General features: G+C 41.1%; 1 protein-coding gene across 1 annotated transcript in view; it reads left to right on the top strand.

Moving 5' to 3' along the window:
* The window catches only part of LOC109910925 (spermatogenesis-associated protein 6-like), a 66468-nt gene that overhangs the window by 11472 nt on the left and 35130 nt on the right, over positions 1-19866 (top strand). The window contains exons 4-5 of the mRNA XM_048619942.1: positions 8898-8949; positions 13667-13725. Coding sequence (XP_048475899.1) covers positions 8898-8949; positions 13667-13725 — 111 coding nt within the window. The remainder of the gene's footprint in view (positions 1-8897; positions 8950-13666; positions 13726-19866) is intronic.

Raw genomic sequence — 19866 nt, 5'->3', positions numbered from 1 at the left:
GGGTATATCACAGGAAACAAAGAAATGGTAGCTGTTTCAACAAGTCACCATTTTGGAAAATAATCTTCAAGAAGGATAATGTTTTACTGTGGAGGAATTTAACATACATTTCCAGTAGATGCAAAAGCAACATGGAGGAGCCTTATCAGCTCAGTGCAGGAGGGGATTTGGATTGTTGGAGAGGGTCTCTGAATTAAACACGTCTGATTTATGGGAGAGGAATGAAGACAAAAGTTAATGGAAAACCGTTGCACGTGTGTAGTTTCTCCCAATAGTTTTGTGCTAATTTGTTGACATTGCTATTGACCGTAGTAGAAATGGAACTTCGGTTAATTTTCCCTTGTTTTTATACCACCTGCTTCAATGTTACTGGCGTAATGTTCAAATAGTTAATGCATTTGCAAGCGAAGTCATACGCTTTCCTTCTGTATTCTTCTTAATTGTCTAGTGCTTCTATTTCTGCCATTCGTATTCATTTTCTATCATTGAGAATAGTCATTGAAGTTAAATTCAATTTTCTATTGGAATTTTAATTGCCAGTAGCTACTTGCTTTCACTTACATGCATTCTCAAATAGATTCTGTTTGACAGATGGGTTTTTTCAAATTTTTGAGCTATGTTTTTCAAAGTTTAACAGTGGCAATGAAATTCACCAAGACTTGATTAGCCTCTGATTCCAATGCAAACAGCAAACATATTTTGTGTATACAATTGCAGCATACAGCCAGAATTAAACATGCTGTTGAATGATTGAATGCCTGAGCAGAGTTGCAAGAGCCTAGATGATTAATCTGCATTTCATCAAGCAGAGATGTATTTTAACTGGAGCAGGTGCTGCAAACAGCTGGACAATGTGTGAGGCCTGCAGAAAGAGGTATTGTGACGCAACAGATAAGTCAACAGGGTCTATGTGAGTCAGTATTCGAGGAATTGGCACAGGAGCTGGACATAGGGAGACAAACACTGTATCTGCAGAACTATGAAGCACTCCAGGTGGACAAGTATAAAAGCATCGGGAACTGCTAGCCATAGCATTCTGTGCTGACAATGTAATCCAATGACCTGATGCAGTGCCTGAAAATGTCAATGACCTCACCCAATTGTTCAAGGTCAGTGTATGACTCTTCTAATGCTGTATCCCACTATCTGTCCTACTAATTTCACACTGTTCAATGCACCATATCCTCCTTATTCACCTACTAGCAACTACCATCAGTCCCAACTCCCTCCCATTCCCAAATCCTACCATAACCTGTTCGTTGAGATTTGGAAAAGAGGAAAAATATTTCACATCAGTTTTTACTATGAGAAAGAAATGGAGGCTGGATAACACAGTGAAATATATTTTGATGTTTATAAAAACAGTTCACATGACAGAAGAGGAAGTTTGTGAGGTCTTAGAGAGTATAATGGTGGCTAAATCTCCAGGACATGATGTAATATATCCCAGAATGTTGTGGGAAGCAAGGGAGAAAATTGCAAGACTTCTTCCAGAAATATTTGCATCATCAATAACTACGGGGTGAGGTGCCTGTGACTGGAGGCTTGCCAATTTTGTACCTTTGTTTAAGAAAGGTTGTAAGGAGAAACCAGGGAACTGTAGATCTGTGAGCCTGACGTCTGTTGTGGGTAAATTGTTGGAGGTGATTATAAAAGACAGGATTTATGGACATTTAGAGGAGCAAAAATTGATTGCGGATAGTCAGCATGGTTTTGTTCAAGGAAAATTGTCACACAAACTTGATTCAGTTTTTTGAGCAAGTTACCATAAGGATTGAGGGCAGGGCAGTAGACATTGTTTACTTGGACTTTAGTAAAGCCTTCGACAGGGTTCCGCATGGCAGATTAGTAAAGTTTGGTCACATGGGATTCAGGGAGAGCTTGCCAATTGGCTGCATAATTGGCTTGGCAGGAGAAAGAGAGTGGTGGAGGGTTGCTTTTTGGACTGGAGACCTGTCACTAGCAGTGTTCCACAGGAATCTATTCTGGCTCCTCTTTTGTTTGTCATTTATATAAATAATTTGGAGCGAATGTAGAAGGCATGGTTAATAAGTTTGCGAATGACACCAAAATTGGTGGCATAGTAGATAGTGAAGAAAGTTTCCTAAAGTTACAAAGGGATCTTGATCAAATGGGTCAATGGGCTGAAAAATGACAGATGGAGTTCAATCTGGATAAATGTATGTATTGCATTTTTGGTACAACAAACAAGGGTAGGGCTTATACAATTAATGGTAGGGCCTTGGATAGTGTCGTAGAACTATCTAGACCTAAGGTTTCAGGTACATAATTTGTTGAAGTTTGCATCACATACAGATGGTGTTTAAAAAGGCATTTTACACGCTTATCTTCATTGCTCAGTCCCTTGAGTAAAGGAGTTGGGAAGTTATGTTGAGGTTGTACAGAACATTGGTGAGGCCTCTTCTAGGATGCCGTGTCCAGTTTTGGTCGCCCAGTTATAGGAAGGGTACCGTTAAGCTGGAGAGGGTTCAGAAGAGATTTGCCAGGATGTGGCTGGGTATGGAAGGTTTGAATTAAAAAGAAAGGCTGGATTGGCTGGGACTTTTCTCACTGGAACATGGGAGCTTGAGAGGAGACCTTAGAAATTTATAAAATCGTGAGGGGTATGCACAGAGTTATTGGTAGTTGTCTTTTGCCTAGAATGGGGGATTTCAAGACTAGGGGGCACATTTTTAAGGCGAGAGGAGAGAAATTTTAAAAAGACATAAGAGCTAATTTTTCTGACAGGGTTGTTCGCGTGTAGAAAGACCTTCCTCAGAAGTGGTGGATGTGGGTACAATTACAATGTTTAAAAGACATTGGATAGATACATGAATAGGAAAAGTTTGAAGGGATATGGACCAGGACCAAGCAGGTGGGACTAATTTAGTTTGGGATTATGTTCGTCATGGACTGGTTGGACTGAAGGGTCTGTTTCCGTGCTGCCTGACTCTATAAGAAACAAAGAACATCTGTGGAGAGAAATCAGAGTTAACGTTTTGGGTCCAGTGACCCTTCCTCAGAACTGGACCTGAAATGTTAACTCTGGTTTCTCTCCACAGATGCTGCCAGATCTGCTGAGCTTTTTCAGCAATTACTGTTTTTGTTTCCAATTTCCCAGCATTGGCAGTTGTTTCGGTTTGTAAAAATAAAGAACTGTCAGCTGACCAGGCAATGAAAATGTAATAAAAATGGCGCCAGTACTCTTTGAACTCAACAAACAGCTCAGACACTGGCATTGCATACGTGTTCGTAGTTACCTTAGAGGGCAGCAGGGGGGAAAGGAGGTGCCAGCTCATTGCAAGGTGAAAATGCATACAAACTTGCTCTGTTTGAACTCTTGATTTGATTTCACTGGAGTAATGTACATAAAATCAGTGATGGCAGCATGTAGAAGTGCTGTTGAAGGACTGCAGAAAGCATGCAGGCATTGTTAAGGTGCACGAAGGAGACCAACACCAAACGTGCAGATGGCTTTCTGTGGAGCTTGGAATTGGTGGGAAACTCCATTACCACACTTGAGGACTTAAACATGACATAGTGCCTGATGACTAATGTCACCGCTTATATTGCAACACAAATAAGTCGAAAACATTTGGATTTTACAGTGGAAGTTCAGATTGATGTCCGGTACCATAGCCTGCAACCTTGAGCATTCATGGCTGCAAATACCTGTTTTCAAAAGGGGTTTCAGAGTATGACTGATATGACAATCTGTCCTCCAGCATATTACTAAAATTGTAGAGGTGCCGCCCATGGGAGTTCCAGTTGGACCAGACGAGGAGTGGAGCCTATCTTTACACACATTTTTATATTTACTCCTTGTAATTGAACAACTAACAAGCCCCTATATAGTGTTCAATTAATTGTCCAGTTAATGCCACCACCTATATGCAATAAAGCACAATGAATGTATAGTAACACCAATATCTTGACACTTCTTTCTTAGCAGATTAGGCCAATCTGCCTTGTCTCTGTAACCACGCACAGTTTTTATTTAAAGTATTATCTAATGCCCTCTTCACTGACTCAATTGACACTTTCCCCACCTGAGTTCTAGGCAGTGAATTCCAGACCCTAATTCCTCATTGTGTATAAAAGTTATTTGGCCTAACTTGCGTTTACTTCTTTCGCCTAACTTGCATTTGCTTCTTTTGCAAGACACTTTAAATCTTTTCTCTATGGCTCTCAATCCTTTTTTGAGCAAGAGCAGTTTCTCCCTGTACACTCTGTCCAGGCCCTGTATGATTTTGAAAACTTCTATTGAATCTCCTCCTGGCCTTCTCCTCTCCAAGGAAAACAGTCCCAACTTCTCCAGTCTTTCCTCATAACCGAGTGTCTCATCCATGGAACCATTCTTGTAAAGCTCTTCTGCAGTCTTTACAATGTATTGACAGTATAGTACCCAAAATTAAACATAATCCAGCTGAAGTCAAACTAGTTCCCCGCTGTTTTATTCTATGCACTTCTTGATGAAGCACAGAATAGTATGTGCTTTATTAGCAATGCTCTCTACTTGTCCTGTCATCTTTAATGATTTATGCATGTCTCACCCAGGCCTCCTTTATACTCTGAAACCCCTTTATTCTGTCTCTCCATGTCTAATTTTTGGTCCCCTTTTCTAAGGAAAGATATATTAGCAAGAGAGGCAGTCCAGAAATGTTAACTAGATGAATTCTGGATCTCCTCTTGATCTACGCTGTTGCTCTAGATCTATTGGAGCCAAAGCAGCTACCTCAAATAAGTCAATGTTTAGCTCTATAATTGCAAAAGGTAAAACAGTTTATGATAGCTTGGCACATCTGATCTGTGGTGCTAAGAAGATCCCTTCGTGATGTCTCCCAGCTCAAGGAAGATGTTCTCAACGTTCCCTTGATCTTCTTGATTACCAGCATGGCTGTAAGGCTAATATTTGTGCCTTGCTGTTTGGGTTGATTTTTAACATAGAAGCCACTGTGGAGCTGATTCTCTGCTCTGAAGTTTTCAGACCAAGAAAATGGATGAAGTTGAAGGCATATTGTTAAATTTCAGAACTCTAATTGATTTAGGTAGCTAAGTAGGTATTTTACTAGCACAGCCAACATAATATGGGTGCCCCCAATTGTAAACGACCTTTGGGAATCTAGCAACTGCATAGATTCATAGAATCTGTCATCTTTGCTATCTTGCTTAGCTAATGTTTGATTTGTTGTGCTTTAAAGGGTATCTTGCAATCTCAATACATGCTCGTGCTATTCCCTAGTCGATGTTCTGACATTATAAATAATCCCCAAGACAACTTGAAAGAAGCCACTGAGAGGAATACTTGATGATAATGGGCATAATGATAATGGTTTGCATGTAGTCCTTTGTGCAACAGATCATATAAAATGTGTATTTATACTGGTGTTTTTTTGCAAGCCCTCAGGCAGAGTTACTCAAAAAGGTCCTAATTTGGCACGCTAGTGAACCTTAGCTTAACACAGCACCTCCCTTCTTCTTTAGATCCTCCGTGAAGTAAATAGTGGAATATATTCTGCTGTACCTACCCTGTGAGAGAGATCACATATTGATATTTGTGAAATATTGGGGGGAAAAATGCAAAGGGTTTCTCCAATCTGATAAAATCAACACAGTTTCAAAACCCTTCATGGTCATAAAATCCTAAAGCCTACCATAATCAGATAATCCTCACAGTTGGTGCTTGTCACACAAAACCACCTAACTAAGAGGTAAAGACAAAATCAGGAGCCTTTAATCTAACAATTTCATTGACTCTCATTCTGACATCTGATACCATGAAGATGTACACAGAATTGTGGGAAAATTCATCAATGATGAGCGATCTCTGGCCGGGGTTGCAGCAGTAAATGGGTCTTATTAAAGGCACAAAATGGATGAAAAACCTCCCTTTCCCTTTTTTTTTGAACAAAATTTCTTTGCCATTTCTGTACTGTTCATTTAGCATAGAATTTTGAATTCTCTAATTTGCGTTCTCCTGCCAGAAGTTCATAAAAAATGATGTCCCTTCTAAGAAGTGACTTACCCTCCTCAAACTGGAAATTTCAGGCCTATCTTTGCATGAGCTTTGTAATTAAACAATGGTTATATAGAAATTTCCCAGAGATTTTTCTTCAAAGTTCATTGAATTAAAGTCCATGCAATTCTTTTCTGCTACCACCAGATACCACTAACGTGCTTTATAAACTCAGCAGTACATAATTTAAGGTGATGTACGATACTGTTCCTTCTGTTATAAAAGGGCTTAAATTATATCGTGTTACTATTGAAATTGGGTATAATAAAACTACAGAAATTAGAATTCTTAGGTAGTCACTTTTTGATGATTCTTCTCTTAAATTAACTCAAAATAATGCAGGAGAAGAAAATCTGTTAGGATGTATACTGCTATTTATGTGCAACTGAAAGAAAGGTCCATTGTGTGCACAAATGTGGAATGACAACAAGAACTCAAATTTACATAACTAGTTTAACACAGCAAAACATCCAAGGTGATTCATGTTTGAAGGTCATACCCAATAGGGAGCAGAGAGAAAATGATAGGAATTGTTCAAGTTTGCAGTTAGAGTGATTTTTTTTAAAAAGGAAGCTTCCAAGGGTGGGGTTGATGTAATAAGAAGAACGATTTGGAGGAAAATGTTGCAGACATTTGGTCCATGTTTCTTACTAGGCCACTTTACTCTTATTTTTCCATGTGAAGTGATAGTTATTTTAATAAACCTGTTTAAACATGTTCCAACACACTGAGGCAGGTATACCTGAAGACTTATACTTTGATTTGGTTTTGTTCCAAGTTCAGCTTGACTTTGAAGGCTGTTGTTATTGTCTAGCAGTTCAGCTTTGTTTAACCCTTGAGCAATGCGTTTGTCACTAATCAAATCAAGTCTAGCAAAAGAGCAAAGACCGAAGTTGCTGGAAAAGTTCAGGTCTGGCAACATCTGTGAAGAAAAATCAGAGTTAACGTTTTGGTTCCAGTGACCCTTCCTCAGAAAAGATGGTAGCTAGGAAAATGTCAGTTTATATGCAGAAGATAGGGTTGGGGAAGGGGTTAAGGAGTAAATGATGGGTGGGGATAGAGCCCAAAGAGAGAAGACAGTTGAGTAGATAAAGGAGTTGGTAACGGTCTGGCTAGGAGGGTGAATAGCTGTTAATGTTAGTGGCTAACAATAGGTAGTGTGTAATGGCAGGCTATGTGACAACAAGATCTGGTGTGTGAGGTAGGGGGCTAGGCCAGGAATTCATGTCTAAAATTACTGAACTCGATATTGAGTCCAGAGGGCTGCAGGGTCCCCAAGTAGAAAATGAGGTGGTGTTCTTCCAGCTTGTTCTCTCTCTTTTGGGCTCTATTTATTTTAGAGTTAGGATTCTGAACTAACGGTATGTGAATGTGGTCTGTGCATCCAAAGGGATTTCATAATTAACTTGAGCATTTCTGTGGCCATGATGATTTCTCTTAAAACAGAGACAGCGACTTAACTGAGGAGGAATGGGGCTTTGTTTACATTGGAGATTTTGACAGAACAAGGTAAACAGAGTAATTTATCAGATATAAGATTTGCTTCATAGGTGGACAGCACGCTTGCCTTCATTGCTCAGACCATTGAGTATAGAAGTTGGGATGCTTGCTGAGGATGTTGGTGAGGCCGCTTCTGGAGTATAGTGTGCAGTTCTGTGTTGCCATGTTATAGGAGAACCGGAGCGGTTTAAGAAAAGATTTATCAGGATGTTGTTGAGGAAAGAGGGTTTGAGTTATAAAAATAGGTTGGATAGGCTGGAGCGTAGGAGGTTGAAGGATGACCTTATACAGGTTTATAAAATCATGAGGGGCATAGATATGGTGAATAGCAAAGGTCTTTTCTCTAAGTTGGGGGAGTTGAAAACTAGGGGGCATATTTTTTAAGGTGAGAGGAGAAAGTTTTAAAAAGTAGACGAGGGGCAACTTTTTTACAGAGGTTCATGTTTGGCATGAACTACCAATATAAGTGGTGGATGGGTACAGATACAACATTTTAAAGACATTTGGATAAGTACATGAATAGGAAAGGAAAGGTTTGGAGGGATATGGGCCAAGTGCAGGCGGGTAGGGAGGCAATGGCCTAGTGGTACCGTCACTGGACTGTTAACCCAGAGACCTGGGTTCAAATCCCACCATGGCAGATGGTAGAATTTGAATTCAATAAATATTTGGAATTAAGCGTCTAATGATGACCACAAATCGAGTGTCGATTGTCAGGAAAAACCCATCTGGTTCAGTAATGCCCCTTTTCGGGAAGGAAACTGCCATCCTTACCTGGTCTGGCCTACATGTGACTCCAGACCCACAGCAATGTGGTTGACTCTTAACTGTCCTCTGGGCAATTAGGGATGGGTAACAAATGCTGCCTGGCCAGTAAGGCCCTCATCCCATGAATGAGTAAAGGAGAAAAATAGGTGAGACTAGTTTAGTTTGGAAACATGGTTGGTGTTGACTATTTGGACTGAAGGGTCTATTTCCATGCTGTTTGACTGACACTATGGTGTGTGTTTGTGCACACTGTAAAGAAGTGTTTTTGGGCTTAGTGGGATTGCGTTTCAAAACCTTAGAATCTGTATTATATGCAAATAGTTGTTTTTGAGTATAATGTCTTTCTGTTTTATTGTAAAAACTGAATCTGCAGCATTGTGAGTCTATGTTTCAGTGAAAGACCTTTTTCTTTGGGGGAAAAATATCAAATATGATCTATCAATCCAGATTTCAGCCAGGGATCTGACTTGTCTCTTAATGACATTAACTTGGATCATAACATGTTACCAGCTATACCAATGATGTTACTTGGTTTTGTCTGGACCACATGCTTTGTATTAAGTCTTCATATATAATATTTGTCACTTTCTCATGCTTACTTTCTCATTAACAGGTGTTTGGAAAAGATGTTGTTGACCCTGCAGATGTTGCTGCCTTCTTGGAATGTATGTAGAACATCATTAATTCTTTAATGGCAGACTTCAAACAAAAGTATTAATGCCTGTGAAAAACTTATAACTGGTATTTTCATTATTGAATGCAAAAACAAAACATCATTACAATTAATTTGTTGTGAGAGTTCAAGAATTCATTAAGTTGATTTCTAATATAGTCATAGTCACAGAGTCATACAGCATGGAAACAGACCCTTCGGTCCAACCAGTCCATGCCAAACATAATCCCAAACTAAAAGTCCCACCTGCCTGCTCCTGGCCCATATCCCTCAAACTTTTCCTATTCATGTACTTATCCAAATGTCTTCTAGTTGTTGTAGCTTTACCCACATCCACCACTTCCTCTGGAAGTTTATTACACACACGAACCACCCTCATGTATTTTTTAAATCTCTCTCTTCTCACCTTAAAAATGTGCCCCCTAGTCTTCAAATCCCCCATCCTAGGAAAAAGACAATAACCATTAACTGTACATATTACCCTCATTATTTTATAAACGTTTATGATGTTGCCTCTCAACCTCCTATGCAAGAGTGAAATTTTGAACTGTAATAAATTTTATGAAAAGTGCTGCCTTGTGTTAAATTGAACAACTTTCTTTCAAAAGAAAAGAAATAAACAAAATTACACTATGTAAGATAGAACTGACATAGCTCAAATTTGATTTCATCATTAGAGTTCTTGACGTTAAGCTGCAAGGTTTGGGCTGAGGACGGGCAGATGAAGTTTAATTTAGGTAAATGTGAGGTGCTATGTTTTGGAAAGGCAAATCAGGGCAGAACTTATACACTTACCGGTAAGTTCCTGGGGAGTGTTGCTGAAAAAAGAGATCTTGGACTGCAGGTTCATAGTTCCTCGAAAGTGGAGTCCCAGGTAAACAGGATAGTGAAGAAGGCGTTTGGTGTGCTTGCTTTTATTGGTCAGTGCATTGAGTATAGGAGTTTGGAGGTCATGTTGCAGCTGTACAGGACATTGGTTAGGTCACTTTTGGAATATTGCATGCAATTCTGGTCTCCCTGCAATAGGAAGGATGTTGTGAAATTCAAAAGTGTTCAGAAAAGATTTACAAGTATATTACCAGGGTTGGAGGGTTTGAACTACAGGGAGGTTCTGAATAGGCTGGTGCTATTTTCTCTGGAGCATCGGAGGCTGACAGATGACCTTAAAAGTTTATAAAATCATGAGGGACATGGATAGGGTAAATAGCCAAGGTCTTTTCCCTGGGATGGGGGAGCCCAAAACTAGAGGGCATAGGTTTAAGGTGAGAGGGGAAAGTGTCTAAAGAGGACTTAACGGGCAATTTTTTCACAGAGGTTGGTGCGTGTATGGAATGAGCTTCCAGAGGAAGTGGTGGAGGCTGGTACAATTAGAGGAAGGGTTTAGAGGGGTATGGGCCAAATAATGGCAAATGGGACTAGATGAATTTAGGATATCTGGTCAGCATGGACAAGTTGGACTGAAGGGTCTGTTTCTATTGTGTACAGCTCTGTGACTCCATGGCTCTATAACTCACTCCTTGTGCCTAACCCTTTATAACATATCAAGGTTCACTTTAATGCTAATTGTAAGCCCTAAGTTAATGACAATTGTAGATATCTTTAAAGAACCTAGTCAGATATATTATGACGCACCTTTGGGGTGGATGGAACTTGAACCCCGTCCTTCTGACTCAGAGGCAGGGACACTGCTGCTGAGCCACAAGAGCCCAATTGCAATTATAGATGGAGCTTGAGAGAGCCCATCTAAAAGTTTTACTAGTCCTGATTAGTTACAAGACCTATTACAGTTAGAAATATACTTCAAGTTTTCTAGTATTTATTATGTCTGTCCTAACAAGTACAAAATAAATAAAACTTAATGCTGTGGTATTGGATTGATGCACTTTGGGATGCCAGTTCGTGACACTGTCAGAAGTACACGCTACCAGGTTTTAGTCCAACAAGTTTATTTGAAATCGTAAACTTTGAGTGCTGGTCCTTCATCAGCTCACTTCCCCTGGCGAAGGAGCAGCCCTCCGAAAGCTTGTAATTTCAAATAAACCTGTCGGATTATAACTTGGCATCATGTGACTTATGACTTTGTCCGCCCCAGTCCAATACTGGCACCTCCATAGTTTGTAACACTGGATGACTGGGCAGAATTATCTTGTTCTGTTTTGACTGAAGTTCTCCTTCAGTCTTCAGTCTTCCTTTCTTATGCAGGGTTGCGCATTGTTAAAAATAGAGAAAATGGCATTTTATTTGAATTTAACTGAGATAACGTTTGAGCAATGATTTCCAAGATATTGCAGTACTTTTTCTGTTTAATATGCCTGTGTACAGCACACATGACACCAACTTTGGACAGAATTTTCCCACCAGCTTTGGGACTGAACCAAATGGGAGTGCTGAACCAAACCTGCTGGTAGCCAGACCAGTACAATAAAAGCAAAAGCAATCTACGTTCCAAGAAACAGTCTTTGATTAGCCATCTCCAAACTTCTCAACCAATTGGATACCATAGGCAATTCTAGATTTGGTGATGTGTAATGAGGCAGACTTGATTAGAGACCTTGAGGTAATGTAACACCTAGGGGGCAGTGACCATAATATGATAGAATTCACTTGTTGTGGTTGGTTGGCTCACTGAGCTGGTTCGTTGTTTTTCCGCAGACGTTTCATTACCCTGCTGGATAACATCATCAGTGCAGCCTCCGATGAAGCATGGTTGTGTTTTCCCGCCTGGTTTTAAAACTCTGGAGCCCATTGAGCTGGATTACCTCACTCCGGTTTTCCTTGGCAGTGGAGTGTATATGGGGTCGAGTTCTATGTGTTTGTTGATGCCTTTCTTCGTGGAGTACCAGGCTTCTAGGCATTCTCATGTTTGTCTCTGCTTTGCTTGTCTCAGGATCTTGGTGTTGTCCCAGTCGAATTGGTGGTTCTCCTTATCCACTATCCACATGGATGTGGATTACAGTGATACATACACTCTAGCCACTTCAATCCAGACTACCCCTGTGAAAAAAGGCCTGGCCTTTTGCTGCCATCCATAAGAAAAAAAGACTTTCCTTCCCTACTTGACAGCTTTCAGGAGAATCTGTATGGAGGCATTGAAAATATATTAACAATGTGGTCTCACCAATGCCCTATGCTGCTGCAGCAAAGTTTATCTGCATTTATATTCCATTCCCTTTTCAATAAATGACAACATTCTAGTTGCTTTCCAAATAACTTCAATACCAATATTTTGTGATTTATGTACCACTGAGCTCTTATTGCAGAGTTTTTCAGTCTCTCTATTTAAAGCCATACTGCATTTCTATTCCTCCTGTCTAAGTGGAAAGTGCTTTAGTTCCACTCTTTTTTCATTCTTTCCTTTTTTTAAAATACTTGGTGAAACTCTTGCTAATTTTTGTTGGGCTTTAAATTATGCCAATCTTCTGACCTACCACTAACCTTTACAGAATAGTACTTTTTCTTTCAATTTGCCGTTCTCATTAACTTACTTCATTAGCCACAAATGGTCCAGCCTTCATATTAGATTCTTTGCTGAGAGTTGCAAAATATCAATTTACATGTCTGCTATTGCATTTTAACAGCCCTACCCTTTTAATCCAACTTCCCAGTTGGCATTTAATCAGCTCTTCATATCCTTATAATTCTCTTAATTTAAGTTCAAAACACAAATCTTTCAATTCTCACCCTCAAATTGAATGCTCAAGCTAAAATCAGTCATGTTATGATCACTGCTACCTAGAGACTCCATTACCATGAGGTTAGTTGTTAATTCTGTCTAATGGCACGTTACCAGGTCCAGAAGTCTGCTGTCTGCTTGGTTCTGTCAGTCTGCAGACAAAGTTGGATAGTAACTAAGGCACCCATGTCTGGGAGCAATGATTTTGAGCAGAACTTGAAGTTAGAACCAGCGCCTGCACTTTGTGCCACACCAACCTCTGAAGATATCAACAACTATAAGTAGCAATGCAAACCACAAAAGGCTTCTACTAACTCAGCAACAACCTGAAGAAATATTGAGCAATTCACTTGAAAGTAATTGATGATTCCTTTAAATTGCGCTGGTTGGGGGGAGCTCTTTCTGATGTTGAATGCATGCTGCACGAGGTTAAGTGACGATATTAGCTGGAGCATCGATGTAAAAAACAGTGCTGCTGCCAACATGACACCAGAGTTCCATGCTGATTAATATCTTAAGCTGCATTGTTCCAATACATGTTCCTAGCAGGGGCAGTGGCATCTGTCATGGCCTGCAGTAGAACTGCGTGCACACCCATATGACGTTACTTTGGACACAAATGACGCCCATAATACAGACAGCATGGGTGCTACGTGACTTCATTCTGCACACATTAACTTTGACGCAAGTTTTGAATTATTTTAAAATTGAGATGACACTTCAGTAGATGTTGTGGATCAAGAAATAAGGAGGGTATTGTCACCAATGAAAACATTCTTCAGTTTAGAAATGAAACATGCATCATTCTGATCATTTCAGGGTTGTGTGTTGAAATAGAGTTTTTATATGACAGTAATCCACAAAATAATGTCATCCATGTACTGTATAAAGTGTGTATGCAGCACAAATAAGATAATTGCTTTTGTTTGTCCTTTTTGTCTTCAAAATGCAAAGCTATGATCCTGCAATTTTGTATAAGGATTTGTTTGTTTGTTTATTTGAGTGCCAAAACTGAGGTTTTATTCTTTTCTTTCAGGTGACACGACTAAGTTTGAACTGATGCAGTACAGTCCTTCAGGTATCACCACCAAGTATTGAATGCAATTTATTTTAGTCTCTACTTAAATGCTGGCAGAAGTGGGGCAGTCACTCTGAAGGGGTAGCATGGTGATAATGCCACTAGACTAGTTCAAATCTCATCTTGCAGATGATGAAACTTGAATTCAACAACAAAGCTAACGGAATGGCAACCACGTAACCTCTGTTGATTGATTGCCCTAAAACCCAGCTGATAGGAAAGAAAATCTGCTGTCCTGACGTGGTCTGTCTACACATGGCTCAAAACCCTCTGGACAATTTGTGACGGACAATAAATATCAGTGACTCTCACATCCTGTGAACAAACATTTTAAAAATCACTTCATGCTGTCCATGAATGGCTGAATTTGTAAGTAAAACAGAAATTGCTAGAAAAACTCGGCAGCTCTGACAGCATCTGTGAAGAGAAATCAGAGTTAACATTTCGAGTCCAGTGAGCCTTCTTCAGAACTGTGACTCCTCTTCAAACCTATTTCTGAAGCAGAGTCACTGGACTTAAAACATTAAGTCACCTTTCTCTCCACAGATGCTGCCAGACATGCTGAGCTTTTCCATCAGTTCGTTTTTGTTTCAGATTTCCTCCATCTGCAGTTTTTTTTTGTTGTTGGCTGTATTATGTACTTATTCTAGCATGTGTTATGTTAATCACTAGTGACTTCTATTTGAAATTATTTGCACAAGTAAATCTATTTCTATAAGCACGTGTACAGATAACAAAAGTAAATACTCTGGTATCATCATTCTAAATGATCACATTTTTGTTTAAAGTATTGTCATTTACAACATCCTGGTGTCACTCTTATCTTGCCTTTTGTATCCAACTTCCCTTGAGTTAAGGGTGTCATTGAAATTTAAATAATGATCTGAATTGATGATTCTGTTCTACTCAGTATCATATTTTTGTGTAATTTCTGGACTGAAATGTCTGACAGTGTGTGTTTTACAAATGTGAGTCCTGCCCTGATTACAATTGACTGTTAACTTCTATAAACACAATGACTGTTTTACATTGAGAAGTTTGCCTATATTGTCCAATATCTAACTATACAACAACATGATCTGGAGGGTATAAAAGTCATTGTACACCTAAAATAGACTTTTGTATCTGAATTCCTCTTTGCGATCTTGTAAGGGAAGACTAAGGAAATATTGGGAGCATGAGGCCTATGGAAATATACAAATGGGGACCCGGGTGTAGGCCATTTGGCTCCTCGAGCCTCTTGCACCATTGAAAAAGATCATCACTGATCTGATTGTAACCTCAAATTCATATTCCCACCTATCTTGATATTTCTTCACCTCCTGCTTAACAAGAATATATCCAATAAAAATTGAAAGAACTGCAGATGCTGTAAATCAGGAACAAAAACAGAACTTGCTGGAAAAGCTCAGCAGGTCTGGCAGCATCTGTGAAGAAAAAAATCAGAGTTAACGTTTCGGGTCTGGTGACCCTTCCTCAGAATATATCTACCTCTGCTTTAACAATATCCAAGGACTACTACTTTTTCAAAGAGTGGGTTGTAAAGACTGATGACCCTCTGAGAGAAAAACAAAATTGCCTCATCTCTTCTTTTTTTTAAATGGGTGTCCCTTTATTTTTAAATTAGTTCTTGAATTGCCTCTTAGAGGAAACATCCTGTCTGTATGCAACCTATCAAGACCTGTTAGGATCTTATGTTTCAATCAAGTCACCCTTTGTTCTTCTAAACTCCAGGTATACACTGAGCTTGTTCAGTCTTTCCTCATAAGACAACCAACCATTCCAGGTATTACTGTGGTCAACTCTAACTGACCTGATTCCAGTTGCAGTTTACATCCTTCCTGAATACTGGATGAAGCACTCTAGGAAATGGCCTCACCAGTAACTTGTATAACTGCAGCATGACCTCCCTCCTTTATTGTGTTTAATTTCCTTCACTGTAAATGATAACATTCAATTAACTTTCCTACTTACCTGCTATATATACAGTATAACCTTTTGTGATTTTATACCCTGGGATGTGAGATCATTTCTGCATCTCACTCTGCGAGCATTCACCATTTAGATAGCATACTGCTTTTTCTCTTGCCAAAATAAAGAATTCCACATTTCCCCACATAATACTCCATTTGCCAGATTTTTGCCGACTCAATTAATCTATTTGTAGCTTCCTACTGTCCTCATCACAACTTACTTTCCTATCTACTTTTGTATCATAGCAAATGTGGCAATCATACCCTCCATCCCTTCATCCGAGTCATTTATATAAATTGTGAACAGCTGAGATTCCAGTACTGATCCCTATGGCACACGACTTGTTACATCTCACCAACCTGAAAAAGACCCATTTATGCCTACAGACAACACAATATGCAGCTGGAGGAACACAGCAGGCCAGGCAGCATCAGAGGAGTAGGAAAGTTGACATTTTGGGTCGGAACCCTTCTTCAGAAATGGGGAGGGAGAAGGAGCTGGGAAATAAATAGAGAGGAGGGATGGGGCTGGGGAAGGTAGATGGGATGGTGATAGGTGAGTACAGGTAGGGAGTGGTGGGAATTGATCAGTGGGATGAGTGAGACGGTTAGGTGGGAGAGAAGCTGGACAAGTTGTATCAGGTTAAGGAGGCGGGGATGAGAGGGACGGTTGGAAATGGGATGAGGCCGGGGGTGGGGAGATTTTAAAACTGGTGAATTCCATGTTAGGCCATCAGGCTGTAGTCTCCTGAGGCGGAATATGAGATGCTGCTCCTCCAGTTTGCGGGTGGTGTCATTGTGACACTGAAGGAGGCCCAGGATGGTCATGTCACCCAGGGAGTGGGAGGGGTAGTTAAGATGGTTGGCGACTGAAGGTGTTGCTGATTTTCATGTACAGAGCGCAGATGCTCTACGAAACAGTCTCCAAATTTATGTTTGGTCTCGCCAATGTAGATACAGTAGACCAAGTTGATGGATGTACAGGTGAACCCCTGTCTGATGTGAAAGATTTGTTTTGAGTCTTGAATGGAGGTGAGGGGGGAGGTGTGGGGGCAGGTGTCGCACTTCCTGCATTTGCAGGGACAGGTGCCGGGTGCGGTGGGTTTGTGGGAGTGTGGAGCGAATGAGGGAGTCGTGGAGAGAGCAGTCCCTACGAAAGGCAATTAGGATGGGGAGGGAAATATCTGTTTGTTTGTGGGGTTGGATTGTAAGTGACGGAGAATGATACGCTGGATGCAGACGTTGGTGGGGTGATATGTGAGAACAAGAGGGTTTCGATCTGTATGCAACAAACAACAACATCTTCCGGTCACCAACCACTTTAATTACTCCCCCACCCTGGGTGTCGTGTCCAACCTGGGCCTCCACCAGCGTCACAATGACGCCACCTGCAAACTAGAGGAGCAGCACCTCATATTCCGCCTCGGGAGCCTACATCCCGATGGCCAAAACATGGATTTTGCCAGTTTTAAAATCTCCCCACCCCCGGCCTCATCCCATTTCCAACCCTCCCTCTCATCCCCGCCTCCTTGACCTGACACAATCTGTCCATCTTCTCTCCCACCTCACTGACCAATCCCCACCACTCCCTACCTACACTCACCTATCACCATCCCACCTACCTTCCCCAGCCCACCCCTCCTCTCGCTATTTATTTCCCAGCTCCCTTCCTCCTCCCCATTTCTGAAAGAGGGTCCCGACCCGAAATGTCAACTTTCCTGCTCCTTTGATACTGCCTGGCCTGCTCTGTTCCTTCAGCTCCACACTGTGTTAGCTCTGACTCCAGCATCTGCAGTTCTTGCTACCTCTGAGTCATTTATGTCTACAGTCTTTTTTTTTTTGTTAGCTATTAAATCTGCTATCCATGCTAATATGTGGCCCCTACACCATGAACTTTATAACTTTCACAATAAACTTTTTATGTAACATTTTATCAATTTTTTTCCTGAAATTCTCAGTGTACCCACCAGTTCCCCTTTTACCCACAACATATGCTACTGCCTCAAAGAACTCCCGATAGATTATTTCAACACCAGTTTCTTGAGTTATGATGAAGGGGAGATTTCTGGCATAGGAGCTGAAGGTGGCAGTCATGAAAATGCTTTTTGAAGTTATTCATACAGTGATGTTTTTAGCTGCAGTGATTGGTTCCTGAAAATCACAACCATTTGCTTCTTTACTATGACTCCAGTTTCTCGAGGTTTTCCCTTTTCAGCCCCATTGACTAGGTTTTGTTAAGCTACATTGGTGCCATGTTGGTTCTAGTGCTGCCCAAGGCAGCTGATCTCATCACTCTTATCAGCATTCTAGTTTTGTATTCATGTCTGGACGCAGGTACGATAAATCCGAGCCAAGTGGTTTGAAAGAGCCAAAACTGAGCAAGTAATTAACTTTATGATGATTCCTTCTATTGATTGTTGATCAATGTTGTTAACATCAACTTTTATGCTTAGATTCAAATTTGTGGAGGGTGGATGATGAATGACTGGTCAGGAAAGTATTAGTTATCTCCACACTTCACAATTTTAAGGCACAGTGTGGATTTCAGTAGCAGATGAACTAAATTTGAGGTCCAGAGAGGTAAGATCTTTGAAGTTGATGTAGGCAAACATGGGAATGCAATGATTACATAATTAAAAGATTTCTCAGCATCAAATAGAACAATACAAATGAAGGTGGATACGTGGAATAGTCCCTCTTCCGCAGCTACACTGGCCCCATTCCCCACCTCTTGCTCCGCTATATCGATGACTGACTGTATCGGCGCCGCCTCGCGCTCCCACTAGGAGCTCGAACAGTTCACCAACTTTACTAACACCTTCCACCCCAACCTTAAGTTCACCTGGACCATCTCCAATAACTCTCTCTCCTTCCTGGACCTCTCTGTCTCCATCTATGGCAACCACCTTGAAACCGATGTCTATTTCAATCCTACCGACTCCCACAGCTACCTAGAATACACCTCCTCTCACCCACCTTCCTGCAAGAATGCCATCCCCTATTCCCAATTCCTTTGCCTCCGCCACATCTGCTCCTGAGATGAGGCATTCCGCTCCCGGACGTCCCAGATGCCCTCGTTTCTCAAAAACCGTAACTTCCCCTCCACAGTGGTCGAAAACGCCCTCGACCGCATCTCTCACGTTTTCCACAACTCACCCCTCACACCCCCTCTCAGCAATAACAACAAAAACAGAATCCCCCTCGTCCTCACATATCACCCCACCAACCTCTGGATTCAACGCATTATCTTCCGCCACCTTCAATCTGACCCCACTACCAAGGACATTTTTCCCTCCCCACTCTTATCTGCCTTCCGGAGGGACTGCTGTCTCCGTGACTCCCTTGTCCGCTCCCCACTTGCCCCACCAGCAACCGCAGGAAGTGCTACACCTGCCCCTACACCTCCCCCTTCACCCCCATCCCACGTCCCAAGAAAACCTTCCACATTAACCAGATGTTCACCTGCACATCTGCTAATGTGGTATATTGTATCTGCTGTTCCCGATGTGACCTCCTGTACATCGGGGAAACCAAGCGGAAGCTTGGGGACCGCTTTGTGGAACACCTACGCTCAGTTCGTGACAAATAACTGCACCTCCCAGTCGGGAACCAGTTCAACTACCCCTCCCACTCCTTGGACGACGTATCCATCCTGGGCATGTCGTTGTGGCACTGGAGGAGGCCCAGGATGGACATGTCGTCCAAGGAATCTGGCAGTTCATTCCATACACAAACCACTCGTCAATAAAAAAGTTGATCCTCTTGTCCTTTTTAAAAACTTTCTCCTCACCTTAAAAACATGCCCGTCCTGTTGCATCCACTTTTTCTGCTAAAAGTTAGTATTGACTAATTTCAGGCTGTAGTTTACGAAGCTTGATTTTATTTCAAAACTACATCAGGTGCCAAATTGGAATCTGAAAATTGAGTACACTATTAGGAAAATATAGGTCGTCTGTCTGAAACGTTTGCAAAATATGTCCACTAAAGCTTGCAGTTATAATACTTTGTTGATGTAACTGACATTGAACTTACTCATTCGTTAGAGATCCTGAAAGCTGGATAGCAGTCACTCACTACTTGTGCTACTTCCGTTCATACAGAGCTAGTAGGGACTGCCGATTCCGGAGAATGTGAGATAACAAGGTGTAGAGCTGGATGAACACAGCAGGCCAAGCAGCATCAGAG

The sequence above is a fragment of the Rhincodon typus genome, chromosome 3 (genome assembly GCF_021869965.1).
Source record: "Rhincodon typus isolate 14 chromosome 3, sRhiTyp1.1, whole genome shotgun sequence".
Classification (NCBI taxonomy): domain Eukaryota; kingdom Metazoa; phylum Chordata; class Chondrichthyes; order Orectolobiformes; family Rhincodontidae; genus Rhincodon; species Rhincodon typus.
This window is presented reverse-complemented; position numbering and strand designations above follow the sequence as displayed.